The sequence below is a fragment of the Anarhichas minor genome, unplaced genomic scaffold, assembly GCF_050575085.1.
Source record: "Anarhichas minor isolate MPS153535 unplaced genomic scaffold, ASM5057508v1 ptg000010l, whole genome shotgun sequence".
Lineage (NCBI taxonomy): Eukaryota > Metazoa > Chordata > Actinopteri > Perciformes > Anarhichadidae > Anarhichas > Anarhichas minor.
In genome coordinates this window covers 12,839,508-12,861,301 of record NW_027466456.1, presented here as the reverse complement: position 1 = coordinate 12,861,301, position 21,794 = coordinate 12,839,508, and the positions used below count along the sequence as shown (strand labels likewise).

The 21,794-nt window shown below is 41.5% G+C and overlaps 1 protein-coding gene across 2 annotated transcripts in view; it reads left to right on the top strand.

Annotated features, from left to right (window-relative positions):
• rabgap1l (RAB GTPase activating protein 1-like) overlaps window positions 1-21,794 on the top strand; it is a 102,169-nt gene that overhangs the window by 15,001 nt on the left and 65,374 nt on the right. The window contains exons 11-13 of one of the 2 annotated variants that reach the window (XM_076088238.1): window positions 2,920-3,040; window positions 7,440-7,533; window positions 9,419-9,569. In XM_076088238.1, the coding sequence (XP_075944353.1) occupies window positions 2,920-3,040; window positions 7,440-7,533; window positions 9,419-9,569 (366 nt within the window). Of the gene's footprint in view, window positions 1-2,916; window positions 3,041-7,439; window positions 7,534-9,418; window positions 9,570-21,794 lie in introns of both variants that reach the window. The other variant, XM_076088237.1, reaches the window with a different exon arrangement.

Sequence of the window (21,794 nt, the reverse complement as noted above, 5' to 3'; positions counted from 1 at the left end):
ATAAACAATATCCTAGAAGCTCTTGTTAATGTATAATGGCAAAGATCACACACCTTGAAATGCTTGCCCTTCGGAGTTTCCTCACAACTTGTCTGATTTTAAAAAGTGCTGAGAGAGCGAGAGTGAAGAAAGCCCATTTACTTGCCTCCCACCAACACAAGGACACCGAGCCTGTGCAGTTGCGGCAGGTGCTTAAAAAAACTACAGTTAAGCTGTAAGCCACCTCTTTCCTGTTAAAAAGCAGATCTCCGTTAGTAGGCCGTGGGGAGCTGGCAAATCAGTGGAGTGTGGGGAAGCTTTGGATTGTGGGGAGCTAATAAGAGGCTCTGTCTCATTATTGGCATGTGGGTAATTAACAGCAGCGGTCTGATTGCCTCTCTAGTTATCTCCTCAGTGAATGGAAGAGTGTTGGACTGGTGCTGTGGTTAAGAGCTAATTAAAAGATAATATTGTGTGGAGGTTTTTGTGGAGGATGGTAATCAGAGGTGATACACAAAATATGTAGTCCTATTATATTATTATATATGTATATTCAGTCCTTATTTTGCCAAAAACTGCCACTACCAGGGAGTCATTATCTGTGCCAACTTCTCCGAATGCGTTCTGTGTCTGCTTAACTGGAACATGTATTAGGTGTCTGCTTTACAGGACAGAAGGCTGTCGGCCACATCACATGTGTCACGTCCAAGGTAATTTCAAGAATGAGCGAAGTCCCGAAAGGACGTGGTTGAGACCAAGTCCAAACTAGGACTGAAGAAAATGTTGAGTACATGTCTAAAAAGCGATTATAAAGATTTTTGAGTTTCTAAAAGATCAGCAGATATGTAAACCTACAATATAGGCGGGAGCTACATACATGTTTCAGATGATGGGGAAATCAGGAAAAAATCTAACAAAATATGAGTTACCAGTTTGGATGCTTTTGAGATGAGCAAAATATTGAGCCAGCATTTTCGAGGTTGATGGAACAGAAGAGTGTTGTCCTTGTTTAATATGACAACAGCTTAAAAATGGCTTTGCAAGAGAAACATGCTCGGTAATCTAACAAAGACTTACATTAACTGTCCTGTTATGTGAGGTACGATCGTAATCAATTAAACCCAGAGAATAACATTTAGCAGCGAGAGCTCTTCTTTCTTAATGTGTGAATGATCTTATTGGAAATCCACAATATATGAGACTGTTTCAACAGTGGGACCTGTCTGGTCCAAGTTTCTCTCACAGTTTTATCAGTGTTAATAATTCACCCTCTAGGGTTAACAATTCACCCCCAGCTATAGCAAAGCCAGCGTGTTACCTAAGCCTCCTCAGAGTTTCTCTCCAAATAGGCCAGACTTGATATTCTCTCCCAATTTGTGCTCTCATCACTGACTTGAGTTAGTCATTAGACGCCATGCGAGTGGGCAGATCAATGCAGCTTATTGATCCATTCTACCAGGTGGAGGAGAAGCAGCAGCTCTACAGTAATTGAATAGACCCGAAATAAACATCAGTAGCTTATGACACCCAAGGTCAAGTCTGCTGGTGTCTCTGTTCTCTCGTGCATTTCTTCAGTCTATTACTATGGATTTAAGGAGTAGTTAAGAGCTGTATTAAGCAGTTTGTTTACACCCTGGACTTCAAAACAAACTTGTTGTTGCGATCATCGATATACTTCAGAAGTTCATATGACTATGTGTTAGCTAAGACTTTTGTAATGGTACCTGCCCAGCAGAAACAGAGTAGTATTCTTAGAGCTTAGTCCAGTATTCATTAGGGTTTCATTCCTCCTGTACCACCTCATGAGTTAAAACAATTATCTGATTGTTTATTTCATTTATTTGAGGCTATGGTTCCAACTCAAAGTTTCACACAGGATGCTTTTCATGACTGAAAAAGAGCTGGGATAAGAAAATTCTTAAAACAAACAAAGACGATCTCCTAAATCAACAACATTTTGCCATAAATACAAAAAAACACACCCATATTTGACATTTTTCTATTTCTATTTCTTACCCATCATTCCTTTGCCGTGCGTAGGTAGTGCGGAGTCAGCTCGCCGGAGCTTGTTAGCTGCCAGTGTCTGTCCGTGGATTTATATGGCTTTCCTCGGTTTAATTTAGGGGCTGGCCTGCATCCCATCTCAGCGGAGGTACAGCAGGCTCTTTGCTGCTGATTGTAGTGCTTTTCCCCTACTTCCTCACACACGGCTGTTTGTCTTTTGTTGGTGTCATCTGATGAGACAGTGAGCTCTGGCCTGACCACCTGCTTGATCGATTTCGACAGTTTGTCAATGTCGGGTCTAAGGGTGGTCATGCTGATTGTCTTGTTGAGATTGACCCTCGCTGCCAATCTCACACTGACACAAGCGCACCTGCAAGTGTTCTCTCCGACCGCTGTCTGTGCTGGAGACGTGAGAGCCGATGGTATGCTGGCTGAGGGAGCTCTGTGCTAGCTCATGACTCTGTTGCTTCTTTGGCTGCCACGTCCTTAACGCTTCAAGTGAACATTTTCACGCTGGATGATCCTCCTCCTCCTAGCTTTCCTGTTCTTTAAGGGATTAGTCATCTGCATACGTGAAAGTGTTTAAAGCTCATCACTGCGCCTCTCGAGCCCCTGTAGCTTCTGATTGTCTCCAGGCACTGATGTACCCTAGTTGTTTGAGTCAATTTGTTTTTGTATTACTGTACCTTGTTGGCAGCTCACATGCAGTGTGTATACAGTATAATTAAAGAAAATGACTTTGCAGAAAATAGGCATCTCTGTGTTGACTGGTAATATCTGATATAATATGTATCTCAGATTGCTAATACTTTATATAAGCGTTATCAATCATTTTGCAAAACTCTTCTAAAATCCTAGAATGTTTTTCCACTTGATGATAAGATAATGCCTGATGGTATTTGTGTGTGTGTGTGTGTGTGTGTGTGTGCACAGCAGACACCAGAGAGGGTGGGTCAGAGCGATGCTGTTTATGAGGTGGTGAGTCTTCAGAGGGAGGCAGAGAGAAGCAATGAAGGACGATTGGCCTCGCCCACTGAGGAAGAGGAGGCTGAAGAAGGTATGGATGTCTCTTTTTTTTCTTTCTTTTTTTCCTCTCTCTCTGGCTCTCTCCTTGGTTGCTTGGTTTCTGCCCTCTTACTCTTAGTTGAGTTAATCATATACAATATAGAACAGCTATGCCACTGACATATTCAACAATCATGCAAATTGTATAAATCTTTGAAAAGTCAGTGAGGCTTTTGCTGTCTGTACATCATTGATAAGATGCCAGACAACCGTAATACTTCATCAGCAGGCCTACCCTCCAAATTCATAGATGTATACATCTATCTATCTCAACATTATTTGTCCTCCAAATCTTGCGTGTTTCAAAAATGCAGCTTCACATTGCGCGGCGCTGTACAAATCCCTCACTGTCTTTAATATTAGAGAAAAATGAGACACTTCTGTGAACCTTCACAGGCACGACAAAGAAAATAATTGCTTTACCGCAAACGGCTTGGCAGAGGGAGCATTCACTTTACATTCCACATATCCAGCTTTTTTACTTGGAGGCATGAAAGCCCTTTCTAAATGAGATTTTATGTTGAGATATTCAGTCTAGAATAGAGGTTTACCAACATACACCTTCTCTGTGTTTTTCTTTTCTGTTGTGAGAAGCACATGTGTGATGTTCATTGGCTGGCATGAATCAACAGTGAAGTTTCATTTTCTTTAGGCACACACACATTGGCAGGGTTCTGGGCGTGTGTGTGTGCGTCTGGTTATAGGGAATGAGTGAGTGTTTGTTTGTTTGCATATGTGTGAAGGAAAAGGTGTTCTGTGTGTTTTTACAACCAATTTTGTTGCATGTGTGTGACAACTGCAATGACTGCTGGCAGAATCTCAGGGGTTTTGATAGCTATTTGTGTGATTATGCACGCTTGTGTGTGAAGCGTGAGTGGTTTTGTGTGGAGCCTGTCCCAATCCTGTTCGGGCTCGTTGGCTTATAGCACTACAGCACTGCAGTGTCAAACTACCATCAAACAACCTTTTTGGGTGAAATGAACAGCCTTCCTCAGTCAAGCAATGATCTTCCTAACCAGCCAAATAGTGCCAGTTGTTTAAATGTGTCGTATAACAATGTAAAAATGTTCACAGACCATTTGTTACCAACTAGGTCAATCAGAATCATCCTCAAACCATGTTGCTTGTGATGTCAATTCCCCGTAAACGTCTTGATTAAGAAACTGAAAGCATTCAATTTAAGCAGGTGACAGAGCAGAGCAGAGTGGATATTTTCCCCTCAATATTATGGCATGGAGGCAAAACGGCAATATCATTAAAAGCACCAACACTGGCTGTTGGACCCCAGTGGTTTCCAAACATGACCCACTTTCAGCCCACTAATATAAACAGGACTGGCATTTACACCTGACCACTGGCTCGGCTATGCAGGTGTCGCAGATTAGGCCTGGCCACAACTCTGTGTGCGTGTGCGCACGCGCGTGCATTTCAGAGGATTTTCTGTTATCCAAGTTTCTCATGTGTGGAATAATCATTCACAGCAAAAATAATTAAAGTGGAGGTCATTTCGATGTCTGAAATATTTAGATTATCAAAGTATGCATGAAAAAGACATAAAAATCGTATTTATTTTGTGGCAATATAAACAAATAGCCTTGGTGGATGTTACGCAGGTTAACAAGTCACACCTACATTTTAACAGGATACAAAAGCCTGCAGTATTCTAGTATGACGATTCAAGCACTACAGTGGAATATTAACCTCAGCCCTCAGTGAATATGAAAATATAAACTTTAAAAACGGCCCCTTTTCAAAATGAAATCTAACACAAACAGGAACATCTAACATTCGAGGTTGTGCTTTGTCTAAAAGCCCTTTTCCAGTACACCAAAAGCCCTCTGAAACCCACGAACATCTGGCTTCTGTCTTTAGTGGGAAAGGTTACAATCGGCATTCATTACGAAAACAAATGACTGAGCCGTAGTCACAGGTATTCATTGGCTCCAGCTCTGATTGGCAGTGAGGGAAACATGTCACCCGGGTGGACACACTAAATATGGGTGTTAGCTGTGTAAATATCTATTGTTAACAAAGAACATATAAATACATCCACACAACCTTCACGACACTTTCAAACGAGATGGTGGGAGAGGCAAACACGCTATGGCCACGCCCACCTTAGAGACAGGAAGCGTATACCATTTGAAACCATTGGCGAAGCGAGTAATGCAGCATCTTTGTTATAGAGCATCTTTGCTTTGACTACTATGACCGACTCTTCATCTCAGCCACAAACCCTGTCCGTCTCCGTGCAAGCAGCACTTGAACATTGTTCCCAGAAGGTCAGCATAGAGTTAGTAAAGACACTAAATAAGTAACTTAAAGGGCATACTCATCTAGTGCTAATTGGAAAAGGAGTCTTTTGACTACTTTTAGTGATATTTCCCATGTTAAAAAAAATCTGCTTATATGCGCTAATTTTGGAGGAAAAATTTTTTCTCTCTTCTTTGCCACCGCCAAAGCTCCTCTACTTTTTCTTTCCATCTTGAAGCATTAAAAGGTGTGAACAGAGTGGGATGCAAAAATCCTCGCCCAAAGTCACGAGTCAGCCGCCAAGGCCGGAGCTGACTGCTTTCAACTGGCACTGTGGGAGCTTTTCAGAGGGCTTTTTCTATCACGCCCGCCTCCTCCCCCAGTGTTGAAAATTGCAGGCACTCAGGGCCGTGGAGCTGGAGGTCAGCCTCATTGTGTACAGAAATGAATACACTCCTAGTGTACATGCCACCGCTGTGAGCACACACGCATTCAATTCATGTGGATGTTGTTTTTTTTTTCTTCTTCTTGGAGGCTTTAATGTGGAAAATAGGCCTGAAGCTGACATCTATTTATTTTTTATTTTTTTCTTTCGCAGCAGGCTTTGTGATTGCTACGCATTGTGTTTTTGTTGTTGCCCCAAACACATGCATCTATCCATTTTTTTTTTTATTTGCACATACATACGACTTCATCAAATCCAAAAAAACAAAAAAAAAAAAAAACGAGACGGTAGAAGTGAAGAAGCCACAGGCTTATACAACGCACCTCCCCTCAATATAAGGGAAAACAAACAATAACAAAAAAGGAGAAGAAGCATAAAGAATACAACACAGCCATACATACATAAAGCTTATTTGATTTAGTACACGAATGTCAAATAAGAGGCAAAGTGCTAGACAAAGTAAAGGACATCGTTTTCAAAATGAAAGGATAAAAATAGAGTAAAATATTAAAGAACATCTTCATGGCACTAGTAGGGAATAGCTGCTCACTTTAATGTAGACAACCAATCCACTAGTGGCTCCACATCAGAGAGATCCTATTTGAGAGTAATCCTAGAGTGAATGCACAGCCCTTCACTAGATTAGAGGGTAACAGTAATTGTCGTCTCGTCCTCGTTTCTTTCATCACCTGGCAAGTTGGCATTGGACTCACGCTTCCTCGCCACGTGGCCTCCGCCAATTTGAGGACAGACGCAGCACCTTTGTACTGGGCCTGAACCATTTTGAAAGGGCTCATCAAGCATTTATAAAGACCTGAAAAGCTCCTGCTGAGGCTGTAAGGTATAGGAGCAGCAGTGCATTGAGCACAGCAGCTGCATGTTCCAGAAGAAAATGTCTGAATGCCAAGGCTTCAGTGAGAGTGAATGATGCCGTTAAAACCTTTTGAGGGATGTTGCTGTTCGGATTTATTGTTGAAATATCTGTGAAATGAGAAGTTCATTGACACAATTGTCTTTTTTTAAATTAATTTTTTTAATTCTTTGTGTGTGTGTGTGTGTGTGTGTGTGTGTGTGTGTGTGTGTGTGTGTGTGTGTGTGTGTGTGTGTGTGTGTGTGTGTGTGTGTGTGTGTGTGTGTGTGTGTGTGTGTGTGTGTGTGTGTGTGTGTGTGTGTGTGTGTGTGTGTGTGTGTGTGTGTGTGTGTGTGTGTGTGTGTGTGTGTGTGTGTGTGTGGCTCAGCAGCAGAGTGAGCCATACGATCAATTAGTGCTTCTGCATCTAAACACAAGTGGTTCGCTGTGCTGATTGCCTCTTTGTCTGCCTGGAAAGTGTAGGCGCTGCTACTCATTCCTCCATTTGACTGTGTGGACTCAATACTTAACAGGTTTTAAAATGTGCAATACAGTTCAGAGTGCCCTGACGTACATTAAAGAAGATATAGCGGTGTATATATCCCATTCCAGCAGACCGATGGCTCTCACATAGCCGCTACTCTCAAAGATTCTCCTTCATGCGGTTAATATGCTTGGGACTGTGATGTGTCCTCTTGTCTACATTCATGTAGACAATGTTAAAGGTCATGTTTTGTTGGTCTTAGCACTGTTTTGATGTGGCCAGAGGTTACAGATGCCAGGAATGAGCCATCTGTGCTCTAAATGTATTTTAATATCTGGGTGCGTTTGTGTTTCCCGCAGATAGCGACAGTGAAATCTCCAGTGGGACAGGAGACGTTTCCAAAGACTGTCCTGAGAAGATCCTGGAGTCCTGGGGAGGAATCCTCACCAGATGGTAAGGCCTCAGAACAGACAGGAATGAGTGATTCAAATGTAGATGTTTCAGTTTGAAGCTGGACAGGGAGGTTGAAACAGTGGTGAGGAGCAAGGAGAATGAGAAAAATTACGTTATGGATTTGTATACAGCTAGATGGTCTAAATGTAGAAATGGTGGAAGGTATAGAGAAAGAAATAAATTAAAAAAAGAAATTGAGAAACGGGAATACTCAAAAATGCAATTACATCAAATATTTCTTCATCTTGTGCAAAAGCACGATGACACGAAACATTAATACTGAAAGGTGAATCGGGCACCCAACTCGTATCGACTGTGATTTACTGGACAGGGCTGCGGTCCTTTTTAATTGTTTTATTATCCCTCTGTGGAAAATAGTTCCCTTCAGATACAGACATTAATTAAGGATTCAAGGATAATTTATTGTCATTATGCAACACAGGGGATGCATAACGAAAAAATGAATGAAATACAAAACAAAAACAGGAGTACTTTCCTTTAGTGCATGTTTTGAATTTGCATCATAAGGAGTGTAAACGACAGCAACAAAAGCAATTCTCTGGGCAGATAATATGGCCGACATCTTCACATTAAAAATTCAACATGAGGAAAACCTTGCCCTTTGACTGAGAGTCCACCACCTCTCGTCCAACCGGAGTCCTGCACTCTGTCCTGCTGTCCGCCCGTCAAGTGCAGCTTGATCCGGGATGAGCGATGGAGCCGGGTCTCTGTGAGGCTGTGGGCTCGACAGTCACCGACCTCCCGCTGCTTTCATCCATCTGATTTTCCTGCGACAGAACCTCAGACAGAGTAGACTGGGTAGTGGAGTAGCCTCAGGTCCTAGCTGGGTTAGCTTAGATTCCAATTCGGCTCTCCTCCCTGTGGCAGTTTGGTCCGGCAGGTCTGGCTGGTTGGTCGGCCGTGGGCGGTGATCGTTTCAATTACCGCTGCACCTAATCCAATCCCGAACGCTATCTTCATTATTCTAACTCTTTGTGCTTTTTACAACAACCAGCGTTGACACATACAGCTTCAGGTGTGACATGATTAAAGTTAATGAAAGATGTTTCTGGCTTTTCATTTGATTTCACAGCCTGTTGTCTTGCCGTTGCATCAGCACAAGGAGGTGAAGTAGTTTATCGGGGAGTTGCTTTCATAGGGCCTCAATAAATGCATTATGATGAGATTTCAAGCATCATTAAAAAGAGCTGACGGTGTGTTTCAAAAAAGATATTTCCTCATGTGGGAGAACTCTTACAGCATGGCAGCACTGCGGTGAATACTCTTCTCTACCACACGACAGTAATGCATTTGGTTCTGAAGTCAGTGTCGTATTTACAGTAATATACAGTAATCGATATGATGATTAATGAGATATTTGGTACGTACTGTGATTAAAACTAGTTAATAATGCAATCAACCTGCACTTAATAGACTACTGTACTCAATACTGAAGTTAATACTGTGATTTTAGGGTGTTTGAGTGAGGCGGTGAACCCAGAGCTGCTTTAGTGAACATGAAGCAGGAGTCTGTGGATGTACTTGGCAGCTTCCATTGTAAACGTGTGTACCAGTATGAATAATGAAGTGGATGTTCAGTCAGCCCTACCTGGCCTGAGAAGTGAGGGACATAACTTAAATGCATTCTGGTCTAATTATACTGCACTGAATAAGTACTTTGTTATTAAGACAAAGTAGCATCCATGTTGATGCGTATCACTCTGCACCTGATTGACTTGATTGGTCTTCAAACTGCCATTGCACAAAAAAAAAAAAAAAAAAGATCTAATCTGTCAAGCTGCACTTCACATTAATATTTAAAGTGGCTGAATTGAATTAAGTGAGATTGTGAAATAATGGATTACCTCTGCGTGTTGTGCATCAGGCATGGGAACCTGTCCACTCGACCGAAGGGTTTGCCCTCGCTGGTTCGCGGCGGCATTCCCGAACCACTCAGAGCTGAGGTCTGGCAGCTGCTGGCTGGTTGCCACGACAACCACGACCTGCTTGAGCACTACCGCATCCTCATCACCAAGGTACACACACACACACACACACACACACACACACACACACACACACACACACGTACAACAAGGAGGGACAATTGCCTATAACAAGTCGCATTGTTTTTTTTTCTTTTGGTGAAAGTATGTGAGGTGATACAAAACACTTTCAGGATGTTTGTAGGCTGATTAAACACACAACTGCAATTTCCAAACTTATTTAAAATCATAAACTGATCCAAGGGCTGACTCGCCATGAGGCTGTTATTGGTTTCCACTGGATTTCATGCCTCAAAATGAGCTGGAAAAAGGCCAATGAACAAAAGTCCGGAGTTACTTTGACTGAACAGGTTGATGTGTGGAGTTGCCTCTTCTTCTGTGCTGTATTCATGACTTGATAAAATATGGAAAACAGTGTTCACACAGATACTCTGCCTACGTTCCATTAGATTAACTTGTTTGCCTTTGGAGAGGAATCTTTGGTATACAAACAGCTGTGACATTTAAATGCACGTGGTGCTGACTCAGATTGGCCCTTTAGCCTCCCAGAGAGCTGACAAGAACTCAACTTGAATTTTGGGACCTTTAGTATTTAACGGTTTGCTGTTCTTCAGGCTTTGTTCACATATAACCTTCCTTGTTGCAGTTTGACGTTTTGGTGGGTTGAGTTTAAGGTGCGCATCAAACTGTGGTGCGTCGACACCGCCGGAAAATTGGATTTGGATCTGCTGACTAAGGTTGCTTTCATTGTACAGCGAGTTTGTTTCATATGATCAGGACCAATGGATCACAAAGAGTCATTGCTACCTTTAAGTTCTGGTCCAGTTTGTGTTTACTCTAAACAAACAAAGAAATACAAACATAAAGTCATTTTAACTGACAGGTACTGCAACTCATGATCGGATTGTTTTTGCAACTGTCCTCCTGCATTATCAATGCTACATGCCATGAACCTATAGGCAGTTTGCAATTTACAAATCTTTTTAATTTTTTGTTCCTCTACAGAATTACTTTTTTTATGTTTGTTAACCAGGAGCTAGGAGGCCATTGTTAAGGTTAGAGGTTAACTGTAGACTCTTCAATGGCCAGAGAGCACAGATGGAAAGATAGTTTACACTGACGTATATATTAAATTCTAACTGGGTAGCAAACAGTTATGACCTTTTGTTTTTAGGCATTGTCAAACAAATAATTACATCAGGTTCAACTGGAAGTATTAGTTTGCTGTTAATTACAAGTTGCACTGCATGAGACGAAGCATTTTTGTAATTTTGCCTTTTGGAGGTATCTTGGTTACACAAGGGTAACAAGATAACAATCAATCATTGTGTAATCCAGTAAATATTACTTTGCTTGATCTATTGATTCAACTAAAGCTGGCATTGCTATACTAGTTTTCTACGGTTATCAATCCAAGTAAAACAAATTTTTCCAAATGTGATCGAGCAGTTGTGCAAACCAGGCCTGTGACCCTCTCGTTGGATTTCTAGCGAGAGGTTTGTGAACCAGTAGGTGGTGTGACAAAGCCCCACTGGGTCACGCAGCAGCAGGAGCAGGAGGAGGTGATGTAAACACGCAAAGCAGACAGAGATCTGTGCTTTTATGGATAATGCAATAGCCTTTTTTTCTTTGACGCACAGGATAAGTAAGAGAGAGAGACGGGGTAGATGGAAAGGAGACAAATGTGGAGAGGGAAGAATGTGGACCCATAAATATGAGGTTGTATTCACTGGGGGAGAATTAGAGAAAATAAATGTGTGTAAACGTCTTGGAGCGCTGGCAGATTTCTATCTGTCCTGAGTTACTTACCTCAGAAGTTGTTTTTCAGCTACTGAGTAAGTTTCTCTCTTTGTCTTTCACTTCCTGTCACCGTCTTTATCTGTTAAATTGGAACCGTTTTTCTTTTGCTCGTCATGTCACATTTCTCAGCCTGGCTCTCTCTGTCCTTCTGCCCCCCCCCCCCCCCCCCCATCTCTCCTTACATAAGACCAAGCTTCTGTAGTTCAGCGCATTTATTCTCATTCTGTTTGCTGGGGCCATGCCCACAGCCTCTGTCTTGCTGGAGTAGTGATGGTATTGATAGGCGGGTGGCCGGGCTATTAATAGCTGCACCAAATGAATGGAACTGAGGGAAGATGGAGGAGGGAGTGAAAGAGGGAAGAGAGGCAAATGACAGCGACGGTGAGGGCGATGTGGAGCTTAATAATGTCTGTTGTCCGGGCTCTGTGACGACGTTGATGCTGATTGAATTTTAAGTTGTTGGACCGGCGTCTTTATGGAAGGGGTATCGCTATCGTAAATCAGCGCTGTTCAGGCGTTGCGTTAGTGACTCACAGCCGATGGGTGTTGAACCACGTCTCGTTTTTAGTCCTGAACCTACATCACCAAAACGGATCTCTTTCTTGTTTTTCCAATGAAAGATTTGCTACAGCGTGCACATTCTGTACCCAACAAGGTGAAAAACAGTCAGAACGCGTGTTTATTTGTTTGTCATTATTTGAATAAAACTACTTTTTCTTGCAGCTGCTCTCTCTCTCATTGTAAAAGTCTTAAAAAGTCTGAGGTTTATCTCAAGGAAGCTACGGTATCAGACGCCCGGAATGAAATGTCCTTCAGCCTTCTATATTTCATTGTTAGGGATGAATCCATGCACTTTCTCTAATATAATTTAGCAAGCTCTCAGAAAATGGAGAAACAACATCTACTATGAAATGGCACGCTTTTGCATTTTTAATACAATTCCTATATGTATGTGATTCAGATCACCCCATGTGACATCATTTGGTGTTCAACAAATTGGGAGGACAGTTAGCTTGAGAAAATAGAGGCCTGGACAGATACACATTTCATGTCCTTGAGAAAAATGTAGCATCATGTGAACAAATCGAAGCAAGATTCAAACATTCCTACACCCTCGCAGTAATAATGGTTTAATCGAATTTACATAGACTGCCATCAGTTAACTGCCATTTATACTAATTTAGCACTCAAATGATACTTACCATTGGATTTAAACTTGGACTCACTAAGTGGAGGGTTTGTTTTACATGGTGATAGTAAATTAGTTTATTTAATTCCGTATCTGTGGAGACCGAGAGGTCAAAAACGACTCCTGAATCCCGTTGTGAGCCTCCAAATTGACCTCGTCACCTCTTGAGGAGCTCGTTCCCAAGGTGAGAGCCACTGGGTTGGACTAACTCACTGAGCATTTAGCAGCGTGTGGCCTGTGGCCGGCTAGCTTGATATCATAGATAGCAAGTGTCATGTTCAGTGTTGTACTGCTCTCATTTACAGTCATCACACACCGAGTCACAAATACACACTCTGTCTCTCTCACACACACACACACACACACACACACACACACACACACACACACACACTATGGCCTTAAGGCATCTGAGACATTCACAAATAACTTTTTTTTTTTTCTCTGCTGGCGCAGCACTGTGTCCGGGTTCGGGGTTTGGGGGGGGTCGCTAGTGACATTTGAACAACCTTTTCGTCTCCCTAGAGCCGGACAAGCCCAATGTGTGCTGCCTCGCTTCAACCAACGGCTTAAAAAAGCTCAGCCAGCTATTTCCAGGCCTGCCTTTCCAAACACCAATCTCACTCACGGCACAGCCGGTGTGTTAACAGAGGTCGGCCTTTCTCCACAGGTTCGATGGCCGTCATCGGAGGCCTAGAACAGCGGTGTCACCGCAGCAGGCCGTAAGGAGCCTCCTACTGGAGGAAACTGAAGGTCTTACAAGGAGATTGTTTCTCCAAGGGAATTGATTTTTCTTCTTTCTAACGTTTCTGTTCGTTGCTTTTTGTACAATCTCCCACTCCTTTCTGCCTCGCTAAATATAAGGGTACCAGTGAGCGGGATAAGAGAATTTGTAATTTTGTAAAAAGCACTGGCTTTTATATATATATATATATTGTATAAATACAGATTCAAATTCTTCTAGAGCACCATTTAATGGATATGTTTGTGGCCATTTAGATGGAGATGCACTTGGTTAAATGTCGCTTTCAGGTATTGATAAATGGAATTGAAAAGCACGTTTCTACATAAATCCTTGATATTAATTATGGATCAGTTTCAGAAGAGTTTATAGATACCAACCCTACATTTCGTATTGTGCCTTCACTGTCTTTAGTTTGGGTGTTGTGTCTGTGCAAAGTCCCCAGCCCCCGTCCTTCATCTTACTTGGACACGATTTGACCGCGGTAGTATTACTTTTGATAGAGAAATGCTATTTTGAGCTACAGGGATAAGTCTTTGGTACATTTTTTAAAAGGTTAACTTATTTTAGCTGTAAAGATTTTATGTATCTATCATTTTCCATTTCCTTCCTGAACTTTGCTGGAATTCCCACCCGTGACTGGAACCAGCTCGGTTTAATTCTTCACACAGCATGTAATGAAATCGAAGAGCAAATTAGTCCGGGGCTGTGAGGTGCTTTGCATTTTGATGTTGAATCATATTGAGGCCAGGCGCCAGCTTAGCGATGACATTTAACGTCGGTGTGCAATCAAAGGTAGCATCAGCCATGCAACCAGGCTGGAATAATACTCTACCCACGCCTGATAACCCACATACAGACACATGGAGTACAATGTACACACGATAGGCTGCCATGGTAACTGCCAGGGTCTATGGACTTGAAGTTGTTTCCATGACAATTCTCTGTCTCCTTTCATCTTTGTGTTTTAACCTCTGCCGTAGTTCATTAGGCACTTGATATTTGGATAATTGGAAGCTGGGTAGGTGGCCAGCCCCTTAGGAATACACACTTTATCTTCCTTCAACCACTGCCGTCACTATTGGACAGTATGTGAACACGTGCCGGTAATAATTAAAATGTTGAATAAAAACCAGGCAGCTCTACCGTCTACTGAGCTGGAGAGCTGTTTGAGGTTGCGTATCACATTGTCTCACTAATGACTGCACACAAAACTAGGTTTTTATGCCTCCGCACCAGCGACAGTCGTAGTTAGAGGCATCTAGTTTGTTCATAAAATGAGAGGAAAATAATGATATTGCTTCTTTTCTGATACATTATTGGGATTACTTTTTGTTCTTTTGATGATGTACGCTGGAGGTGCACATGTGATGTATATACATTGACATGCATATTGCTATTGAAGGAAGAAACTCCAACTTTGGTGGCGTTGATGCTTGCACCTCTTACAGACCTTACGGACGTCAGGAATCCACAAGTGTCGTCGAAAACACACGCAGTGTGATCAAAGTTAAACACTAGGTTGTTTTTCTTAGGTCTTCAAACATTGACAATTTAGAGATGCAAGGTTTTCACCCCTTGCTGAAAATACAGTATTCATGCATGCACAGACACCCATCATGCACATACATAAACATAATTCCTCTGGCTTAGTTGTGTGCCCTGCCGCTAGTTTGACGTCTTCCACCATTCATGGATGAAAAAATAAAAAGATCCCCTTGAGGAAAGTCTTGTCAATCAAAGCCTCTGACACACACACGCACGCACACACACATACTCTCCACTGGCCCATCCTGCTTCATAGTATCTGTAGGGAACAGTCTGCATTGCATGGCCACAACACAGCCAAGCAACACCGCTTCCATTCTCCCCTCCTTACAATATAGGTCTATTCACAGCACCTCTCTGTGTGTCTCTATAATGCAGCCCTGCAGCTCTCATTCACATATGCATAGCAGGAACCCAGTTTATTTCAACATAATATCCAGTGAAAATTGATTATAAGACGAGGTTTATGATGGATTTTGAGTATTTATGGCACGCCTGTAAGCTTTTCGTAGAATTTCTTGTTTAGATGGAAATGACCATGCAATACCAAAGGTGTGATTTCAAAATAGAATAAAGGTGTTTGTTGTAGCTGTAACTATAGGGCCATATAGTGTAGTGAGTGTATCCACTGTGTTTGTGTTAGCATAGCCTCCTAGCCATGCTGACACTGATCTGGCAGCTCCGATTAAGGAGATCCAGCCTGCAGTGTCTTCTCCGGTCACAACAATTCTCTGTCTCAGTCCTCATACTGACTGTAGCCTCACAGCTAAAGTAGTCCTCTGCTTCATCCTCCTCTTTGCAGCACAGTCACATTCACTTGTGTCATTACTACGTTTCAGATATGATTTGCCCACAAAGGATATATAAGTAATGGGATTTTTTTCCCCCAGTTCAAGCAGGAAAAAGCTTAAAGAAGAGACTTGTTGCATAATCAATAACATAGTACTGCATACCCCGGAACAACATACATTAGTGACGCATACAAAATACAGGACAACAGGTCACTATGAGAAAAGGATTGCCTGTGGGTTAGCGGTGCTAACAACGCAAATGCAAAATTCAGCCATCACCTACATTTTAAACAATGGCATTTATTTAAAACATATCAATGCAGGCACATAGACTTATTGTTTACATTCAGCCTTTTAACTAAGAGATGCACGTTACATCCTGACCTACATGGTGCAAGGACAATAGCTGCTCCAGAATAATCAATTGAAGTATCTTAACCTGAGCGGTCAGACAGGTCTGCACTGCCATGTGGTGTGAGGTTAGATGAAGATGATAGACGGTGATTTCTGTAGGCAGCATGTCTGTCTTTGACCTTTAGCTTCTCTTTAGCATTAACTGCAGCAATCCCGGTGTACGCAGTAGACATGGTGACTTTGTTCTGGAGGTTAATATGCTATATAGCTGTAGATATTAAGGGTGTTCCACATAAATTGGCGTCATATGATAACAGTTACTTTGTTTTCCACATGCTATGAGCTAGCTCATATCTTTATATTTGAGATTTTCCCCTCACCACTGTGTCTGCTGCATGTTCTCAGTTATATTGAACAGTAATATAATTTGGGTTCATACTTTCGAAAACAATAATCATAACTTGCTGCTTTTTCATTTTCATTTATTTTACAGCTTTATAGCTGCCTTACACAACTTACTTTAATTTTGTCTGTCTACAAGAGATGTGAATGGAAAATATAAAAAAATAAAACAAAAAGTACATTTCAGTAAAGTATGCACAGTTCTTTTGTTTTCCATGCTCTGTGATGCGTCATACTCCAGGATCAGAGCTGCAATAATTAATCGATAAATTGATTAGTACTATTAAATTAATCGCCAACTATTTTGATAACTGAATGATCTGTTTAGGTAATTTAAAAAAACAAAATTCACTGATTCCAGCTTCTTAATTTTCTGGTTTCTTTACTCCTCTATGACAGTAAACTGAATGTCACTGATAGACATTTTTCACCGTTTTCTGACATTTTATAGACCAAACTAATTATTTTCTCGATTAATCGAGAAAATAGTCAACAAATTAATTGACAATGTAAATAATTCTTAGTCCCAGGCCTATCCAGGATACCAAAGAGCCAATAGCGGAAGAAGGTCTAACAACAGTGGGACTTTCACTAGATTGAGTGCTTCATTTTGTCACAGTATCTGAATGGGAACCAGGATGTCATTTTTGGCAAATCCTCTCAATCTATGGCATCCAAATTTCCGATTCATGATTGCCGATTTAAAAAAAAAAACATGTAAAAAAAAAAAAAAAAAAAAATGACAGGTAAGGGCTTTTTTTAAGCCAGTAACTACTAATGTTGTCAGTGCTTGGGATTCATCGTCTTCTTCGGCGCTCTCAACATGGGAACTAAAATCCAGGAAAGTCTTGGCCCACTCTTAGACAAGAGTCAGTGATCCGAGCTGCAGAAGCCACTACATTTAGATTATACCCTTCAGGCAACTAAATGACCTGGAATTCGTTGACAACCAACTTCACAAACAATTTGTGAATAAACAAAGCACCTACATTTCCATCTCTGTAAACAGATTCTGCATTCACTTTTAGAAGTCAACGCGTCAGGATTTTGGCATCGGAAGCGTTCTGGTTTCCGTTTGTAGTCCGAGTAGTAGTGACTCATCACGTTCCAGCAGGCTTTGGTTGAATGCAGGAAAGCAGTCCATGTGGAGAGCAAAAGAGGCATAACGCACTAGAATGACATGACTTTGTGTAATTGATCATAGTACATTAGGCCTCAGCCGCGTAGACAATATCTATATCCTCAGCACCCCACCTTGTGTCAGGAATACGGTAATACTGACCAAAACAAAAGTACCCAAAGGTGGCGGTCTTACAAAAACACAGATTGACTGATATTGACTGAAGTGGAAAGCACTGCAAGTCTGCATCTCCCTACCAAGATTTGAAGAATATTTGTGTATTTGTACTCATCATTTTAGTCTGATCACACCAAGGCGAAGTAGTGAGTTCACAAGCTTCTTCCACCAGGACCAGCTTTGGCCCGGTGTTTTTAGGTTTGCCTTAAAGGAATTTAGACCTCTGACAAATTGTGTCTGAAGTCTCTCCAGTATTTGTCAAACATTTTAAACGTGTTTCCATAAAAATGAGCATTGGTGTGACTGTGTACATCCGCTGGTCACTTAGATCATTGAACAATTACTCATGCTATAATATAACAGTCATCTGTTATTGTCTTTTCTTTTTTAACTGATTTTTTGTAAGTTTAAATCCAGGAACCTGTGCAGGTCTTGTACAGACACTGACCAGGTCTTACAATACTGACTACTATCAGCGTTTACATAGCCACCGGGTTTTCTAATAACCTTTCTGGATTATTTAAATATGAAAGCGTCATTCTACAGTCTGGCCTTGGATTGACATTTTTGTGTCATGTGTGTGAAGTTGGTTATTTTATCGATTGAGCACTATGTGATGCTGCATCTATAAACTTTACTCACTGAATTACTTACCATATTCTGGTAAAATGTCCTTGGACCTCCTACGTCCTTACTCTCCGTAGAGTAAGTTGCCGTGGGTCGCGTTGATGTAAACTCCCTGCTTATGCCAACACATAGCTGTTGAGACTGGATTCAGCAGGAGCCCCTGGCTGGAGGAGGGTGGGATGTTGGGAAGCAGTGAAAGGTGAATCAGCCTCCACCTTTGTTTCCAAGTGGCCCCGCTGGCTTTGTTTTGGAGCAGAATGAATTATTAACGGTGGCCTTCTGGTCATGTTTTCCGTCAGTGTCCACCTCCAAAGGTAAAGAGCACTGTGCTGAGTGATCTCCATTGACTGGCTCCTTCCACAATGACAGCAGAACTGTCTAAATGTACTTTTTAGTCTTTATTTTTAGCTTTCCTTCCTTTCTGACCCCTCTCTCCATTTTTCCATCACACGGTTTCTCTTGAATGACCAAATTAACATCAACACAGATGCTGAAGAATATCTGCTCTCCATGACAATTAAAGAGCCATCCTTCTGCATGGTAGACTGTCTCGCACTCCAGTTCACAATCACATTGTATGAAACGCACTGATTCAAACTTTAAAGGCATATTACACTTCACTGAAGTTGAATAGTCTCTCTTTTGAACCTGGCAGATGAGCTTGTGAGATCACCAAAACAATCCATACAAAGCTATACAGCAACTGGATTGAAGGTTGATGTTGAAGAAAAGACCATCATCTGGCAAAAAAAATATATAAACACTAACGTTAAACATTAAGTAAACGTAAGTAAGTTAGCTTAGCTAATGTCAATTAGTAACACTACCTGAGAACAGGGTGCACTCATGTGATTAGTTGAAAATGGAGGAAGATCTGATTGGCTCTAGATAATTCCCTGTTGAAAAAAATGCACTATATATATATATATATATATATATATATATATATATATATATATATATATATATATATATATATATATATATATTTATGCAAAACAAGAAATGTGTTTGCATCAAACATATTTCTGAAATTTGTTTTAGATTTAGTTTACATGTATTTATAATAAATAGTTTTGTGTGCAATGAAAAATACAATTATTTTAATGTATAAATTACAAATATACATACATAATAAAAAACACATAATACAATATGTACATATTTAATAACAATGTAAAGCACTTAACATTTTTGATGTCCAATTGTCCAAATCCCTTTTCATTTTATTCATCTTTTAATAGGCCTACATTTAACATTTCAGATCAGTAAGTTTGGCTATCTATCAGATAACACATTTGGTTCTCTGATGGTTTAATATGCAACTTTCTGTGTGTATTTGACCAAATGCTTTTCCAGACTTTAGTTTTGTCAAACTAGACACATAGGTGAACAGCACCATGTGTTACTTTGTCCATCTGCAGTTCACAGTATTGGTATACATTGCAGGTTGACAGGATGTCTGTATATTTTTCCATGAAGGATTTCATTCTTGTCCTGTTTGCTCCAAATAATCAAACCACTATACTCTTGCTAGAAGAAGCCAGGTGTTGTTTTCCAAAGTAGCTATTTTCCATCCAACTTGCAGCCAGCCACGCCTCGTCGCTTGTAATGGCTCTCATAGTTAAAAACAACAACAACAAAAACAACAATAATGTAAGCAAAGTTGCTCTTCTTTTGCAAGATTCTGCTACCCAGCCACGATGCTTGACCGTTTCTCTCCATCCGCCCTTCTGCTTAATTTGCTGTCACTTGATCCTCTTCATCATCTGCCGCCATAGGATGCTCCCAACTGGCTGAAATGCCAGGCAACTGTAACTAAGAGGCATAACCGTGCTAAGCTGTTGGTTATAAGAAGAATCAATAAAGTATCCAGAAGAACCTGAAGCCTGGCTGGATAACGGAGGGGACTCACTGTACAAGAAGTAGCTTGTCCAAGAGGTTTCATGGAGTTATGGAGGTTGAGTGTCATCATGTATTCATGAACATTATATTCTAATGTATTTAAGAAAGTGGCGAGCTGAGGCTGATGACCACTGACGCTAACGGGCATCGTCTGCCCTTCTTCCCCCAAAGCAGAGGCAGCACAATGACATGTATATTTACTACTTTTTGCTGTGATATTTATTTGTTCAATGTTTTTTTTGTATATGAATTAAATAGAACAGTTTTTTTTTTCTTCTTTTAAACATACTTGGGCTAGGTAGATATATGGAGAAGGTAGATTTTAGTGGGTCTTAAACAGGGAAGGAAAGAAAAGGAGGGAGCTTGGGGGACCTTGGTTAATAAAAAACAGACCGTAAAAGATAAGTAATATGTAAATAGGGAATGTATTCAAATTTACCCCTGGGAGAAAGCCAGAGTGAGAGACGGAATAATGTGGCAGGGAGCCTCAGGTGCAGCTGGGATGGGAGGAGGCGGGGCAATGAGCGAGAAGCTGAGGGAAAGGGAGGGTTTGTGTGTGTGCGTGTGTGTGTATGGAAAGAGAGAGAGAGAGAGAGAGAGGTTGAGTGTGCAAGCTAGAGAGATTGTGTGGAGAGGGAGGGTGGGAAGTGTAAGCCAGTCACAGCATCTCTCCTGCTCACTGCACCAGGGCTGAGGGACTCTTCGTCCCCTCGCTTCCCTCGCTGCAGATTTAACTCATTTCCATCAGCGCAGTCATCTTTTTTTTTTTTTTTTTTTTTCTTGCTTTTTACTTGCTGCTTTTGACAGATGCATTACATTCATCTCTATCTGCATTCCAGGATCTAAGGATTTCTTTATTGAAAAACGCGGGTTGTGTGCTTTAACAGAATCAGGGGGACGTTTGCAGAGGACAGTGCTTGAAACTGGGACTCCGACTGGGACTTGGTCTTTTTTTTATGCCGCTAGAGTGGATTCCCTTTTGTTGGGCTGCCGGTGTTTTGTTCAGGGCAACAGACATACTGAGAGAAGGAGTCAACAACTAAACAGAGTGCATACTTCAAAGGACTAAAGCAAGTTCGAACATCTATGGTTGCATTAATCACTTGAGGAGAAGGTGCTAAGCCTCCCGTGCCAATGCTTCAGAATATCACAACAAAAATACAAGTAACACGTTTCTGGGATGAATCGGTGGATTGCTGATTGATCCCCACACCCCTCTCTGCAAGTGTCGGCCACAGGATTGCTGAGGAGTCGAAACGAGAGGAGCGCTGAGCTATTCAGCTGGCCTCTCATTGCTCCAGGAGAGTCCTTCCACCTGCCTGCATGGGAGTCTTACATCCAGCACTTTCATCAGCTACTGGACTTTTACATTTTGTTTGTCTTTTGCTACTTGCAGTCCAGAACACTGAGAGGCAAGTCTGCACATTTTGGACTCAAACTTTAAATCACTTTAATAGCTAAACTCATCCAGACATATTGCGGCGATTGGTTTCTACCTCATTCTGCCTAGGGATGCCTCGTAAACACATTTTCCCCCCCAGCGCCGCGTGCGCCGAGAGAGCTGTGACATTATCTCCTGCGGAGATCCCCATGTTGTTCT